General features: G+C 51.7%; 4 protein-coding genes across 4 annotated transcripts; 2 read left to right on the top strand and 2 right to left on the bottom strand.

The window, feature by feature from the left end:
- Positions 1–383: 383 nt before the first annotated feature.
- TrAtP1_011636 (uncharacterized protein) lies at positions 384–1700 on the bottom strand. The gene is made up of 2 exons (XM_014084741.2): positions 1281–1700; positions 384–1194 (listed from the first exon to the last, which is right to left on the bottom strand). The coding sequence occupies exons 1-2, from the start codon at positions 1348–1350 to the stop codon at positions 470–472; spliced, it is 795 nt and encodes a 264-aa protein (XP_013940216.1). The 5' UTR covers positions 1351–1700; the 3' UTR covers positions 384–469.
- TrAtP1_011635 (uncharacterized protein) lies at positions 1701–6027 on the bottom strand. Its single transcript, XM_014084740.2, has 2 exons — positions 4323–6027; positions 1701–4252 (listed from the first exon to the last, which is right to left on the bottom strand). Exons 1-2 carry the CDS (start codon positions 4947–4949, stop codon positions 2906–2908), a joined length of 1974 nt encoding a protein of 657 aa, XP_013940215.1. The 5' UTR covers positions 4950–6027; the 3' UTR covers positions 1701–2905.
- Positions 6028–9489: 3462 nt separating this feature from the next.
- On the top strand, positions 9490–13827 carry TrAtP1_011633 (uncharacterized protein). Its single transcript, XM_066115196.1, has 2 exons — positions 9490–12452; positions 12550–13827. Exons 1-2 carry the CDS (start codon positions 11919–11921, stop codon positions 13822–13824), a joined length of 1809 nt encoding a protein of 602 aa, XP_065971294.1. The 5' UTR covers positions 9490–11918; the 3' UTR covers positions 13825–13827.
- A 514-nt stretch (positions 13828–14341) lies between these two features.
- Positions 14342–15931, top strand: TrAtP1_011632 (uncharacterized protein; the record flags this gene model as incomplete). Its single annotated transcript, XM_014084739.3, has 4 exons — positions 14342–14471; positions 14528–15126; positions 15194–15427; positions 15488–15931. 4 exons carry the CDS (start codon positions 14342–14344, stop codon positions 15929–15931), a joined length of 1407 nt encoding a protein of 468 aa, XP_013940214.2.
- Positions 15932–16232: the final 301 nt, after the last annotated feature.

Below are 16232 nucleotides of genomic sequence, written 5' to 3'. Positions count from 1 at the left end.
AATATAGAGATGGGATAGCCTATAGACTGATATTCTTAGAAACAATTTCTATTTCTGTTTTTAGAAACAAGTATGTAGGAGCGCATATTCTAGCTTAACATTTACCAGTCATGAAGCAAACACGCAGAACATACACGATGCAACACATAAATATAAACCGGTGTATTTTTTTCAGTCCTGATCAAACTGCCACTATGGTATTCCCATACCTCGTGATGCCGCCGTTATGCGCGTTCCTCGTTTCCATGCCACCTACAAACGCCATCATAGTTCATAAAAAACCTATAAAACTCCTCCTAAAAGCTTCCTCTTGTCAAAAATATACTCCTCTTCTCCCAATATCTCACCGTAATGCAGCGGTGCACCGAAAAATGTAATAAGACAAAAAAAAAAAAAACGAATAGTAGATATGGCTAAAAGAAAGGGGAAAAAGGGCAAAAAACAAAACCGATGCATGGTCTTCCTTCAACTACGCCGAGCCGTTAGCAATATTGGTAGGCAAAGGAGGCATAGGTGGGACCCCATTTCCATTCTCCTCCTCGTCATCGTCGTCATCCTCCTCATCATCAAGATCCTCCGGGTGTCCCAAAATCTGCGCCACATTCTTCATCTCATAGTGCTTCTTCCGCGCCTCCTCAAACTTGCGGTGCTTCTCCCTCTCCTCGGGCGTGAGTCCCAGGACCTCCTCCTCGGCAGAGGGGGTGACGCTCTCCTGCTCCACGTGGACCGTCTTCTCGCTGGAGCTGCGCGATATGTGCGCTGGCCTCTCCGGGATTTCCTCCTCCGGCTCGCCCAGCGAAAGGCCCGGAATGTCGTCTTCAGCACCGGCACGCTGAGTCTTGCGGCCAGCAACAGCAATGCCGTCCTCATCCCCGTCTTCGTCGTCGGTCGGGTCCTCTGCGGGGTCGTAGTGCTTGGCATACGGCGTCTTTGGCTCCGTAATCTTCATCGTCGACGAGCGCTCCTGCTCCGTCAGGTAGAGGTTGGCCTCGTCCCACTTGAGACGCTGGGCCGGCTCGGACGGGTCGCCGATGCTGTGCGAGGAGTGGCGGCGCGAGCCTGCTCCGGAGGACGATCGTCGAGGGCCGGCGTTGATGTGGGTGTTTGCGAGGGTCACCTCTTTGGCGGACAGAGACCGGTCTCGCGGCCGTTCAGGGGACGGCGGAGAGCCAAAGGAAGGGTTTTTGAGGATGCCTAAAAGCGTTGATACAAGTCAGCCCACAGGCCATGTAAATAGAGACATTAAGCCGCCAGCAGCGCCAGCAGAGCACGAGACTTACCTCTGGGCCGTTTGGCATCTGGGCCAGGCGGGCTGTGAGCAGGCGGAGAGTGCTCAACAATAGAAGTCATTTTGGCGGGTTGAATCTAGTCTGGCTAGGCAGAGCAGGGACAGAGTAGAGTAGAGCAGGATGAGGCTGAGATGGCGTAGGCTGAAAGCCGTCGTCAGAAGGGAGGGCAGCTATAGTTCGCAGGTGATGCAGATGGTGCGAAGCGATAAGCAGGATCCGAATCACGTTGCCAGGTCCCAGACAACTTTAAACAGGTCTAGAGGGAAAAGGCCTGAGGCAGCTGAGCTCTTTTTTGGTGTTTATGCGCAAAAAAAAAAAAAAAAGTCAGGGTTGCATGTACAGAGCCAAATGTATATGTACCCTCTCAACCTTGCTTCCAAAGGTGGGGAGCAGAGTAGCCCAAGCTTGCTAAAAAGCTTGGAGAGGAGCTCCTCAGCGGGGAGGGGGATCGAGAACGCTGTGGCTGTTTCGTTAGTGGGCTTTTGCAACGCTGGCGGGATTTTACAGGCGAGGAGCAACGGCCAAAGCAAAGCACCTGCTAGCACCTGCTAGCAGCACCCGGATGACGCACCGGTGGCATGTCGTCACACCCCATTGCCGGGGGTTGACTGATCACAAGCCTGTGGCCCAGATAGCAGCAGTCAGCGGCTTGGGGGAGCAAAACAGAGCTTGATCGTGACAGAACGGGGGTTCTATGATCTCATATCGTGCTGCTTTGTCTTGCGTCTCCATGCACGGTGAGTTGCCAAGGCGTTGTTTTCATGGCTGGCGCGTGCAGGGTGCGTTGCTTTCTTCATGGACGGAGAGTATAAGCATGATGTCTATGGGTTTATTCAGCTCATGCAGCTCGGCTCTGTTTGGCTTGACTCGATGATGCCTCCATTCAGTCAGGACTAAAGCAAAATGTCTCAGCATGGAGAAGCGACGATGGAAAAGCACCGCATCTGCACACAACGCTGTATCGTATGATTGCTTTCAAATGCTCACTTGTGCCGAATATCATCGCCCATCAATCACCATCTACGCCATAGCACATGGGTGACCTACACCGCCGTGTCTGCTTCAGGAAGGCATCGTCTCGCTTCTGTTTCTGCAGACTAATAGTAATATTGTTACTGCTATTGACTCGCGCTTCCTACATAAACGCTGGCCTAATGTATATAATTGTCCTGCTGACCTCTTTCATAGCCCGTCCATCATCATGCCTGATTTCATGCATTTGTCCTCATACAAAACCCAGCCCGCAAATCCAATGATGGCTAATAAAGAAACGAGAGTGGAATGGAAATATGGAAAATAGAAAAAGAAAAGAAACGACGCTTCAGATATTCAATCATGCCAGGCCGCTATATGGAGTATATTTCAGACCGCAATAATGAATAGGTCCTTGTAGAAAGAATAGACGCATTCGAAATTCATAACAGGGCGCCGATGAGCAGGATATATAAAGAGAAATGGGACGTATTTGCATCTGTCGTATTATGGTTGTTGAAAGAGGAATAAAAACCGGAATATCCAGTCAATATTCCGAATACACATTATCGCTTGTTTGCGGCATCTTCTGGCAATGCTTTGGCAGGTGGAGTAATACACTGCCCTACGCCACCACGGCGATTTTATATCTTATTTTTAGGAACCAAGTTGAGCACCGCATCAAGCAGATTGTAACCAGTGCGGTAGCACACACTCTTATCCTTTTCTGAACTCCAAATATCGACACAGCTTCGTAGAGTATCGAGAATAATTTGCCGAGGAGGAAATGCACACCCTATGGCGGCAGCTCCTGTAAGAGGCGCATCTGCGCGAAGCACATGGATGTACGTCGTCAGGGTTGCAGAGAAGAAATCGAGGACAAAGGCTCGTCCGACAAGATCTAATCGCAGGCTCGCGTCACTACACCACATCTCACGATAATGCACCAGCAACGCCAGGCAGCATTCCAGGGATGACCAGTACGATTCAGGAAACATGACAGGGCCCTCTGGGTGCAACGCAAAAGGACGATGCAAAACCATGAGGCACCGTCGCAGGAAGATGTCGACGGTTACCCGCTGTAGCTGTCCGACGCAGACGCGTTGGGCATGGCTCATGAGCTCTCGCAGCTGAGCGTTGTACCGCAGCACATCGGGGTATGAGATTTGATCCTTCTTGGAATTGATCTGCGCCATGACCGATAGCACGGTTGGCAGCGACTGGTACAAGACCATCTGGAGGCTGTCCGGCGGACCCCACTCTGGAATCTTTTGCAGGTTGCCAAGCTCATCCGGCCGTGTTAGAGGAGGCATGCCAGTGCACATGGCCACCTTGATATCGAGGTACAAAATGGTAAGCCACAGCTTTCTCCGGGCGTCCTTTTCCTCTTGGTTAGTCTCCGCATCATCAGTTGGATCTTGCGGAAGACCATAGATGAAGGCTGTGCGGACGAGCAGTCCGAGCAGGGACCAGCACGAATCCACGGACCAGCAGGTGGGGTTGCAGACCTGCTTGGCCACCACCATGAGGGCCAGCGTCTTGAGGGTGAGCAGGGTCGGTCTGAAGGAAAAGGGCGTCTGCATGAGGCATGCTTCGGCAGCCATCATGAATTCTGTGGCGACGGGAGGCTCTCCTTCGGCGGAGGCAAAGCTGCCGAGGCCCATGACCATGAGGAACTGTGCCAGCCAGCAAAGATTGGAGGCATTGGGATCCAGCCAATACCGCTCGATCTCGCGCTTGAAAATGTGGAGGTCGATGATTGGATTCACGACATCAAGCAAGTCGAGATATCGCTGGAGATACCTTTCATGGTTCTGCCTCTCGCCCGCCAACAGCCGAGTGACGGCCTCACGCGCAAAGTACTTTGTGGCACCAGGGGTACCAAAGGGGAAATTGCCCGGCAGCGTAAAGTTTGCCAAACAAGCATTTGTAGCAACATCTTCAAGAGCGGCAGCCAGCGGGGCCGATTCTAAAGATGCCAAAGCGCCAATCTGTGTAGCCCCAGCTATTAGTATCTAATACACTGTAGGAATTGCTGCGGCGTAATCCTGCAAAACATACCTTGGTCATGAGATCTCGCCAATGGCTGGATCCTCGTACTTTATGCTGGACCTGCCACGTGGCTAGGACCGTCTTTGTCTCCTCGTTGTTTGACGGAGCTGTGGGACAGGGGAATTTCCCGCCGTTGGGGCCCTTGTTGTAGCTATAATAACACTCCCTGCCGTTGCCGCTCGACTTGCAACGACCGCAGGGCAGCTCTTTATCGCACTTGACCTTGAGGCGATGACAGCGTAAGCAGCTCAGGCAATTGCGCTTGCGCTTGCGAACAACGCGCAGCGGGTTGGCATTGCCCTGAACCGGCATGCCATTTTCATCGATGGAAACAGCGGGCTCAGGGCTCTCGGTTGAGGCAGTGGGCGAGATGAGCCCGTTTTGGCCCGCGGTCGGATCACCGTTGACGGGAGGAGATGAAGAAGATGCGAGCGCCGTCCTCGCCTGTCGCGAAGAACCAGGAGACGCACTGGCACCAGCGGCGGCTGCTGCGCTGGGCACGGCAACGCCATTGACATCGAAGCTGCAACGCACTCCGGCCTGGATGCATCGCGAGCACGACGGCTTGAGAAGGTCGCAGCGCCGCTTGAAGTGCCGGCAGCGGTCACAGGTCTTCACCTCACGCATATGGGGCATGCTATTCCTTGACGCCGCTGAAGAGGGAGAATGGCACAGGGTGCAACAAGGCCAGGATCAATGTCTCGCCCTCGAATGTCGCTTCGGTATCAATGCCGAGACGAGGAAGCAAAAGAAAAAGAAGGGCTTTGTTTCCCGGAAAGTGAAGACCGGGAGGACGTGCGTTACGCAGTGTCTAAGTTGTTGGGGCGCAGGATTGCTGGCGACGGATTTTATGTTCGTCCAATGCTGTGGTGATGTTGAAACCGCCAGGCTGGGACCAGGCTGCTTCAAAAGAGACGCTCAGCCGCGCAGAGCAGATGCTGGACCCCCAGTGTAAGACACAGCCTCGGCGACGCACACTGAGAGACACAGAAGAGGGACGCCACACGACGGGATTCCGCAAGCTAGGCTCGGGGCGGGACAAGACGAAGGGAGAGAAGGGGGCAAAATGCTGATTGTCGCTTGTTGCGATTGATTGATTGCCGGCTTGTTTGCTCCTTGATCAATTATTTGCGCCAACAGCCAACGGCGCTCGCGATTGATATCAAAATGCAAGTGACCGACTGATGCGCAGGAGAAACGGTGGACAAGGAGAGGAAAGACGAGAAGTCGGCGGTAAGCGGCCAAATCAGCGAGGCGACGTTGTTAAATGCGAGAAGGATGGAGGGCCTGGCAAAGTCGGCCGCAACTAACGCCGGCTCTGGACCGAGCTGGGAGCCGTTTTTCTGCTGCGCTGAGCTGCCGCTGCTAGCACGAGGTACCTGCTGAGCAAGCAGGCTAGGCGCCACCCGGGGCTGGGATTTACTGGATTTGGGGGTGCGGTTGTTGCGCTAAGCCGCTAGCCTTTAGCGCAGCGTGGCCTTCTGTAGGGCGGCTGCTGCGGGGATCACTGCGGATGGATGAATTGATCAGTACGGAGCAGGCCAAAAAAGGCTTCTCCGTCTGGGCGAGGCCTCGTACTTGTATGTACAGTACATGCACGCGCTGTTGCGAGTGCTGTAATTGTTCAAGCTTTCTAGTCGTTGAAGAAGGCTGTATTCTTATCGACTTTTGAGTGATGGCCGCAGAGTAGAGCTAGTACTACTGCTACTGCTCCCGCTTGCTAAAGTAACCAAGCACCAACAGCTTCACGCTCTTCGTCCTGCGGATAGAGTGCTCGAGTGTCTACACAGGCTCGCAGCCGTCTTGAGCTCACCGAAGGGCTGGCGCTAGTCCTGTCTGCTCCCATGTGGAGAGACGTGGTGGAGATGCGACCGGGTCCTTTGGCCAGGGCTGACCAACGCGTACAGAGAGATGGATGAATTAGGAGGGCCGCCATCAGCTCTAAATGGCCAGCCTGCCTCAAGCGCAGCACGCAACTGCCAGACTAGGACCAGCCGACCAGGGGGATGTTGATTGCCTTAGGGCCAAGGCCACTCTAGACGGGGCCAAAACGGCGCTGAAGCTTGCTGTCGCACACTCACGGCATGGAGGAAGAGCGAGAAGCCAGGCTAGACGTGCTGTGATGTGACCTGTCAAGGGTCCAGGCCGCTGCGTGGCTGTCTGGACGCCATGTTTAGTCGGTTTGGCACAGACTAGCATCGGCAAGTGAATCGAGGCGCCGATAAGATGTAACGCTACCGCTGCTAGCAGTACGTAGTGGGCGTGGGCGTGGCAGCATTTGCCCTCTGCCCTGTTCCATTTGACGAAAATCTCTCTCGTGCTCCTGTTTCTGCCAAGCGGAAGCCGAGAAAGGCGTCAGAAGGGCGGAGAAGGGGGGGTTGTCCGTTGTCCGTTGTCCGCGTATGACCTGAGGCTCTCTGTTGGCGCCATCACCATCAAGGGCTGCCCAGCCAAGGTACGTACAGCACGGTATACATGGACTGAGCGTAGTGGACAAGGCACGGGTGAACTATCCCAGTTGAGTCTGTTCGCCCATGGCCTGTTGCTCTCCAGGGACGCGCAGGAGTGCGTTGTAGAAGGGACAGACAGCCGTGTCCAACAAGCTTAGACTAAGGAGATCAAGAGGAGAGATACCTGCGCTCGCAACACAATTGAACATGGCGATGCTGTTGGTCCAGGATGCGGACGGGTGCCAATGCCGCTAGGGACGGCAGCCTTCTGGCTAAACAGCAGCATCCTCCATACTACATGCACGCTTGCCTCTTCCTGAACAGCGGCAGCATACTGTAAGGCTGAAGTGCCCGCAGGTTCCGATAGCCCTAGCCTTCAACTTCGTCCTGGCCTTGGTGCATACTGTGCTGTACAGATTGCGCATTGCGGTGGAATAAGCTGCCGCAAAGGCTCATGGCTGGCTGGCCGGAATGCAGCCTTCTGAGAGGTCCGGCCATGGTCCGAAAACGTGGTGGCTGCAGGCCCTTGTCGCGGGTGAATCGATCTGTCGCTGCTGGTGCTGAGAATCAGTCGCCACCCGGGGGACGCCCAAACGCCGTCGTCTTCGGGAGCAAGAGGGCATGAATCTAGATCTTGCGGCGCGGTTAATTTTCTGGGGAGTGCTGTAGCGCTGCAGGAACTCCAGCTACAAGGCAGATATTGCCCACAAGATCCATTCGCTCGTAATTGTCATGGACGGCGTACTTGTAATAGATACCGAAGCCAAGTTGCGAGGTGGATGGTGGAATGGCTGGGCGATGACAGGGGGGGAGAAAACGTTGAGGTCGAGGTGAGGGGCCAGCTGTTAAGGCCATGTCCCTGGAGCATCCAGTGCCTCTGTACCTTTGTACATGTACCTATTCTGTGCGCCTCGGACCGTGGGAACACGCAGCTTCCACGGAATATCGCAATGTACATCGTCTCGTCTCATCTCGCTCTCGTGGCCGCGTCAAGAAGCGCACTAAAATACAGCGGCATACCTGTACAATGTACTCAGTGATATCTCAACCTGCTGCCTGCTAATGCTACGGCGGAGTACTCGCTGGAATACTCGTCACAGCCTCTCTGACGCTGTGTGCATGCATCTGTCTCACACTAGCCTGCCACACTCTGGATATCGCAGCGAATCAATTCCGTTTCCACGTTGCAATGCTTCATAGAGTAGGTCCGAGTAGCAATAGGCGAACCAGTTGTAGCATTGGGTGCTCACAACCGATGTCAACCGACGTTGCGCAAAAACTTGAATTGGAAGAAGAAAAAAAACCTTCTTTAGATGGCTTCACCTGGGTATTTTTAGCTAAGCGATACGAACCAGCAAATATCGCCGAGATGACGGAGTCCACTCCCCGTGGAAACTTGGCGCAATCCCCTGACACACCTACAGCCTAGCAGTAGCAATGCCGTGCTTAGACTGATCGAAAAGCTGATACAGCGGGACCGAGTTTGAGAGCAATGTGGACGTGTGTTTGGGGAGACGGATCCATAATAAAACAGCGAAATCCACGAGGCGAGAGAGAAAAGATAACACGCCGATAAGCGAATGCGAGAAACTGCGACGTTCCTTCCATCGAAGCCTGCACTATTTATATCATCCCGTTTTGAATAGGCTAATTTTGTTTCATCGATATTAGGGTTTCGTTCATCGTGATCTTGGCGACTCCAAGCCTCGTCACGCAACGTACGTATATCAAAATAGAAAGAGAGCAGGGCCGAAACAATAGCTGAGACCCCCCTTCAAGTCTCGATATGGATGATTTTGGGACCCCACCACAGTTTGATCAGTTGCCAAACGTGGGGATGGAGAGCTGACCAGAATCCCCTTTGCGTGCCTTTTACGCGCATCCAGTCTCTTTTTTCTCCGTACGGCTGATGGGCTAAACGGTCGGAGAATATTACAGCGGCATGGCAAGTCGTACGTTCCATGCTTTGTTAAGCTCAAAAATACCTACATACTAGGTACTACTACCTACTTTGGCATCACGATGGCATCCCCTAGACTACGAGCTGCTTTGCTTCTACTGACGACTGGAAACCGGGCTTGTTCTCGCGGCTAAATGCTTTCCGCCCAACCCCAGCCTTTCAAGCCACTAACCGCCGAGCTGATTGAGTACGAAACGATACATACACAGCTCATACCTATTTGCAGCACTTCTTCGACCAACTAACAGCAAGGGGTATGCGCTTTGCATGTGCAAGTAAGAATTAGGTAGCCACGCGAGAAGAGAGACGACGGCGTGAGCGGAGTTGCTTCTCCGGCGGGTAGCGCATGAATCAAATCACAGACTACCCCTTGCCCATCACAGCGAGCAAGGCATGCAAGCCTTGTTTCTGGCGCACCCAAAATTAACATGACATGAACATGGGGTGGTGCTACGGTTCCCTTTTGGCTTCTGGATCTGCCACGGATGCATTTGGCTGAAGCCGGAGAGCATTCGTCTGGTCATCATACTTACTCTCACGGCTGAGCTTCATTTGACTTCTCGTCTCCCTTACTTGTCTGTCCTCGTAGCCTGCTTACTCATGCAAACATAAAAGCGGTATGCGAGTGCCCTCTTGTCATCAATTACGAGTGCGCTTCTCAGCTCGGCTCAGCTCAGCTCAACTCAGCTTCGACGTCGCCCTACTTCCAATTCAATAGCCCTTCCTGAATGACCGCAGCGAGTACACGTCTGCTAGCTCTGCGCAGGGAGAAGTAGCAAGGCGTCGTATACAGCATCGCGTTTGGCTTGAGCTTGCTCTGAGGGCCCGCTCCACGGCATCGGTCGAGACTGGGGCCAGCCAGTAATACATATTGTGCGATCGAGTTGGGACGAGGATGTTGCTATATCTGCACTACTGCCTCCATCCGTACCTCATACGAATCTGACAAATGCCAAAGCCGCATTACCGCAAGCACACAGTTTTGCGACGGCGGTTGCTGCTCGCTATGTTTGAAGCAGCAAACCGTAGTATGTACCAATACATAGAACAAAGCATCTATTCAGGAGTACAAGACTTGGAGCATCTTTGAGCGTCTTCTCATCGCCAGCTGTATGCAGTAACAACCAGGGGAGGGGTTGGTTTATCGATGGCACGCTCATCATGGGACGAAAAGCCAGGACCAGGATATTGCCAGTTATTGCCTGCTATTGCCCGTCCGATGTACATACGGGGTAGCACTCCGTAATCACACGCATCGACGCAGGGGCTGCCTGCTATCAGCGAAGTCTCCGTGGAAGTTGGTGGCGGAGGATTGAATCGTGGTTCCGCCAGAATCCATCATGGCCTTCTTTATTCCGGTATTTTTGATGTAATGCTAGGAACAAAACGGCCATGTACGTATACGATTTTGCCGTCAACAACGTCTTCGCACCCAACCTAACCAACAGAGCATCTCCGGGCGCATATTGGCATTTCGTTCTCACGGCTCAACGTCGCATCTTGCGCGAGGATAGAAAGAAGCCTAGGTCAGTTATAACTTGATACAACCCCGGAATCCACACCTGAGCTAAAACGGCGGCTAACGGTGAACAATTCTTAGCAGCGCAATTTCAAGATTGCATGCTAGTCAGCCGCACGACACTTCTCTTTGCTGGTGAGTGAAGAGAAGCATTACTAAAGGATATTTCGCCTCCATATACCCGAGGTTTCCAAGGAGCAATTTCATGGCGAGCTCCACCGTCCCCGCCCCCAAATTCGCATCTACGCAGCTTCATGGCCGAGCCAAGCGAGCTTAGCCTTGATTCTTAAAAGTTAAACCCCAATCGAGACAATGATCTGCTGGCGGCATGGGCTGGAGCCTTGGGATAGCGGCAAGACGAAAACACCAAATCAAAAATGAGCTCCCGGTAATGAGAGGCTCCACATATGATTTCATAAACGCTTGTGGCGCCTTTGCCACTAACCGTTGGTCGAATCGAATCTATACGCATAAATGAGTTCGTCCACCGACCCATGCTTTGGACAACTTATTCGCCTTTCAATGAGCAGGTATATGATGATTTCTACCGCCACAGAACTCTAGGAGTTATCAATTGACAAAAGCTTCAGTAAGGACTCGTCTTCGTCGCTCCTCGAGAACCCCCCAAAGGCGTCAGTGTGGAGCAATCTATAGGCTGGCACCAGGAGGCGTATATATCCGTATCTGTGGTAGGCATTGATGAGATCATGATGATTTGGCCATCTCGAGTGCTGCAGAGTGCTGTTTCAGGTCGAGCTGCTGCATCAGCTACACATCGATGACAGCTTCAGCGCGAATTAATACTTGCCCTCGACATTGTGTCACCACGGAGCAGTGCTCCGTGGCACGGTGGCGCCAGGCACAGACAAGGGAGGGTTGCATCAGCATGATGCGGTGGTGCTCCCAGCATCACTTACAAGCAGAGCCTGGCGCTAGAAAGCTCTAGGAAGCTCTGTCTCTCCGTCGCAGCTTGCGGCTCGTGGCTTAGCTTGGTGAGATTGCCTCTCAAGGAGCAAATGAGATGCGCAAAAGGTCATCTGATAACGAGACAGAGCTGTTTAGCCCGTCCAGCTAATATCCCCAAAGAGACGTGCAATGCCGCCTTGAGACGTTAGCTAGGCCGCCATTCGCCAAGCAAAGTTGTGGAGTTGGTACGTATCCACCAACGCACGATCCCGATCGAGATGGTTTGGCGGGCTGATGACTTCATCGAAGTCATGGTTATGAAACGACGAATCTGGGATCTGGGCATAGATCGAAGCCTCTGGCGTTGCTGTGGCACCCTGTTTGCCCGCTCTCGCTCGACCTGGTGTCTTACGTAGATCCCCCCTTCCTTGACCAAGGCTTATTTCGTAGAGACTATAAACAAGGGTAGCCAAGCTTTCTTATACGACGTTCGGCGCAACTACGTGCGAAAGCGTGAACATCCATCTTCGTGACCAGCGCAGCGGTATTGGCTCAACATAAACCATTGATCTGTACTGCCTTGTTTGGAATAGCTGTCTGATATAGACCCCCGAGGAAAGATGATTTTGTGTGCTTGACACGCCTCTAACCCATCCGTCTTCACCTTACAGTGCACTACTGTGGCGTTGCTGAGTAGCTCTCGACAACTCTCCCTCTCATCCATCTCACGACTAGCACCACGCCAGCCACTGATTCGCTCAACTCACGAAATGGCTCCCAAGCGGAAGAAAGGGGAGCCAGTTGTAGCAGAGCCGCCTGCAGCCAAAGTCCGACGTAGTTCGAGAAAGACCAATGGAGTTGGAATTATCAGCCAGCAGCTCGATGACCTTCATCAAGAAGATGGACCGACAAGAACCTTTGGCCTAGCGGGCGGCCCAAGCCTCTCGTCAGAAGCCTTCCAGCGAACAATGAAAGAGCTTGGAGAGATGGGGCTGAAACTGCAGAGTGCAGTAAAAAGACAACGATTAGCTGTGGAAACCTCAGATTTATCCAAATGCGATCCTGAAAGGGTTCGAGAGGAAGCGACGAGGACCAGGCCGGCCTTGAAGAGGAGGGCAAAAGAGAGCCCCGAGGAAGCTGCTGAACAAAAAGTTGTAGAGAAGCCCAAAGTCGTCCAACAGACGGAGACAGCTGATACATCTGAGGCAAATGCAGATGCGGAAACGACCGAAAGGAGTGCAAGACGACCGCCGCCTGTAAATAGCGACGTCCTTCCACTACCGTGGAAAGGACGTCTCGGTTATGTGAGTACTGATGCCGCCATGTCGATAACAATCGCTTGACTATCATCCAACGCTGCAACTTGATAATTAGCATGGAGGCTAATGCGAGTACGCATAGGCTTGTCTGAATACATATCTCAGAGCAGCTAACCCTCCAGTCTTTTCGTCTCGAACTTGCCGCATTTCCTCAATCATCGATCACAGATATCCCCTACAGGATCCAACACAGCCTGAGCATCCTACAAAAAACCGACCAGACAAGACAAAGCCTCCAGATGTCCAGAGAGGGCTCAAATTTGTACAGGATCTGGGCCTTGCAAACGCAAGAGATATAGTCAAGATGTTGAGATGGAACGACAAATACGGCATAAAATTTATGCGGCTCAGTAGCGAAATGTTCCCCTTTGCAAGCCACGAGGAACATGGCTATAAACTCGCCCCGTTCGCCGCTGATGTGCTGGCCGACGCGGGAAAAGTGGCTACTGAGCTAGGTCATCGCCTTACAACACATCCGGGACAGTATACGCAAATTGCCAGTCCTAGAAAAGAGGTTGTGGCTGCTTCTTTCAGAGACCTCGAATACCACGACGAGATGCTATCGTTGTTGAAATTACCTGAGCAGATGGACCGAGATGCAGTCATGATTCTGCACATGGGAGGTGTATATGGCGACAAGGCAGCGACTCTGGATCGTTTTCGCGAAAACTACTCCAGACTGACGGAGGGAGTCAAAAGGAGGCTGGTTCTGGAAAATGACGATGTCTCGTGGAGTGTCCATGACCTTTTGCCGATATGTGAGGAGCTCAATATTCCGCTAGTCCTGGATTATCACCATCACAACATCATTTTTGACCCCAGCATCCGTGAGGGCACTCTGGACATTATGAGCTTCTACGACCGCATAGAAAAGACTTGGTCGAGAAAGAATATCAAGCAGAAAATGCACTATAGCGAACCGACAGCAGACGCTGTCACGCCACGAGATCGGCGGAAACATTCTGCGCGCGTCAAGGTCCTCCCCCCATGCAAACCAGATATGGATTTGATGATCGAGGCCAAAGACAAAGAGCAAGCCGTTTTTGAGCTCATGAGGACCTTCAAGCTCCCTGGATGGGACCTCTTTAACGACGTCGTCCCACACGAGCGGGACGATGAACTTAGCAAAGAGGCTATTCGGGAAGCGAAAAGATTGGTCAAAAAGACCAACAGGAGCGACGGTGATAAGGAAGAGAGAGAATCAGAAGCTCCACGCATAAGCCCTGAGGACTTTGGCATGGGAGGGCCGCAGAACCGGGTATATTGGCCGTTGGGCATGGAAGAATGGCTACGTCCAAAGAAGCGGGAGGTCAGCAAGAAAGAGAAGGTGGCGGTAAATAGCGAAGAGTATGCTTAGGGGTTCAATCTAAAAATTGAAAGAAGAATATGCTGTAGATTGGTGGCTTATCGCTTGCGCACGTCGCATGAGGCCAAGTTGTGAACAATCGTGACGTGTAACCGAAGAGGAGCAATTCCCGGAGAGAGATTGTAGGTCAGAGTGATTGTGAGCTTGGCTACTGAAGCCTTGACAAGATTAATATATATCGTCTCCGTAAAAATAGAGGATGAAAATTGCAAAACCGAGCTCTTCGCTGAGATGTCTCCAGTGCCGAGATCCTAGCGCTCTTGGGCAAGCGGTACAGGGTACTCCGTACTGAAGCTGTACTACTAGTAGTAGTAGGAGCTCCGTGCGGGAAAAAATGCTTTTTGTGTATGGTATGAATACCCGCACTGTATAAAAACGCTTCGCGCCTACCAAGTACCTTCTCAAAGTTTCTACTCTACACCAAATATCAACCCCAACTCTCATTTCTGCTACACTTTGCTTGAAAACTTGTGATTTTGGATTGAATAAGCGGCATCATAGATTCACCATGTCTACCAGCGATTTTCAGAGCCAGACAAAAGTGTTCCTTGATTGGTTCAAGTCTTTGCCTGGGTCTACATTTTCTGAGCATATCGAGATTAGGGATCTACGAGAAAGAAATGCAGGTCGCGGCATAGGTTTGTTGCCATTGACTTTTAACCGTGGCATTACAGTAATTAACAAACAACTGTAGTGGCGCTTCAGGATATTCCTGCTGATACAGTCTTATTTACTGTGCCTCGAAGTGCAATTGTCAATATCGAGACCTCTGAGCTCAGAGCAAAGCTACCCGATGTCTTCCTCAACCAGGATACTGCCATGGAGGTGGATAACAAGCCGCAGCAAGATCCCTGGAGCACGCTGATTATTGTCTTGATATACGAGTACTTCAAAGGAGACCAGTCGAGTTGGAAGCCATACCTTGATGTCCTTCCAGCATCGTTCGAGACGCCCATGTTTTGGTCTGATGCTGAAGTTGACGAGCTTCAAGCGAGCGCCACACGATCGAAAATTGGCAAAACCAATGCGGAAGAAATGTTCCACGCAAAGATTTTGCCCGTGATCCGTGGAAATCCTGACATCTTCCAAACTAGCCAGGCCAAGAGCGATGAAGAGCTTATCCAACTAGCCCATCGCATGGGAAGCACGATAATGTCATATGCTTTTGACTTCCAGAATGAGGACGAAGAAGAAGAGGATGATTCTGAAGAATGGGTCGAAGATCGTGAGGCCAAGTCTACAATGGGCATGGTGCCAATGGCTGATATTCTCAACGCTGATGCCGAGTATAACGTATGGTTCCATCTACCCCAAACACGTTCTCAACACGACGGCTTATGAGTTTACTCACATCATGCAGGCACATGTCAATTATGGAGACGACGCCCTTACTGTGGCAACATTACGAACTATTAAAGCTGGCGAAGAGATCTTGAATTACTACGGCCCTCATCCTAACTCTGAGCTCCTTCGTCGCTACGGATACGTAACTCCGAAACATTCTCGCTATGATGTCGTTGAACTTCCATGGAAGATGATTGAAGATGCTTTGGCAGCAAACCTAGGCCTGTCAAGTGAGCAGCTAGATAGCGCAGTGAGTTTTACCCTAATATTGTGAGTTCTCTTGTTTCAACACGTGCTGATGTTAGATAAGCGAGAGCATTTGGATTTGGACGAGTTCGAAGAGACATTTGTCTTGGAACGAGAATCAGATGAACCTAATCCAGATGGCACTTTTGCCAATCCAGCTAAATTTAGCGAGATACCAGAAGATCTCCGGGAGCAGCTCAAATCAATGCTCAAAGCTATTCGCAAAGTGGATCCATCGTGCATTGTCGACAAGCGAAAACGCGACGAGGTTCAACATACTGTACTCATCACGGCGCTTGATGCCCTCACGTCACAGTATCCGACGACTATTATAGAAGATGAGCTGATCCTCTCGGGTAGCAACCTTAGCGAGCGGCGCAAAGCCGCTGTCACAGTGAGGCTTGGGGAGAAACGATTGCTCCAAGAGGCTAGAGTCCTTTTATCGGAGATCGCTTCCGATGCCATTTTGGACGACGCTCCAGCACCGAACAAGAAAGCTAGGCGGTAAGACTGAAGCGACATATCAGTTTATGCGGCCAACTTTCGCCATGATTGCTTTTTGGCGTTTATTGATGGGATGTCACAATAAGCGGAATAAATTGGGCTAGCATTGACACTTTGGCCGGCTAAAAAGATATCTCAACTGTGTAACAAGGCAACCAGCCTGGTCGAAATCGATTTATCACAGTCTGGTGAGCCTCAGATCCACAATACACATGGATGCGAACCACGACAAAACGCCTTACGAGGCAACCAAATCAGGCAGCCTCAGTCATTTTGTTGAACATTTTTCTCTCTCTTATATCTCT

This window comes from Trichoderma atroviride, chromosome 6 (genome assembly GCF_020647795.1).
Source record: "Trichoderma atroviride chromosome 6, complete sequence".
In the NCBI taxonomy this organism is placed as follows: Eukaryota; Fungi; Ascomycota; class Sordariomycetes; order Hypocreales; family Hypocreaceae; genus Trichoderma; species Trichoderma atroviride.
The sequence above is the reverse complement of the archived record's forward strand: the minus strand, read 5'-3'. Positions and strand labels throughout refer to the sequence as shown.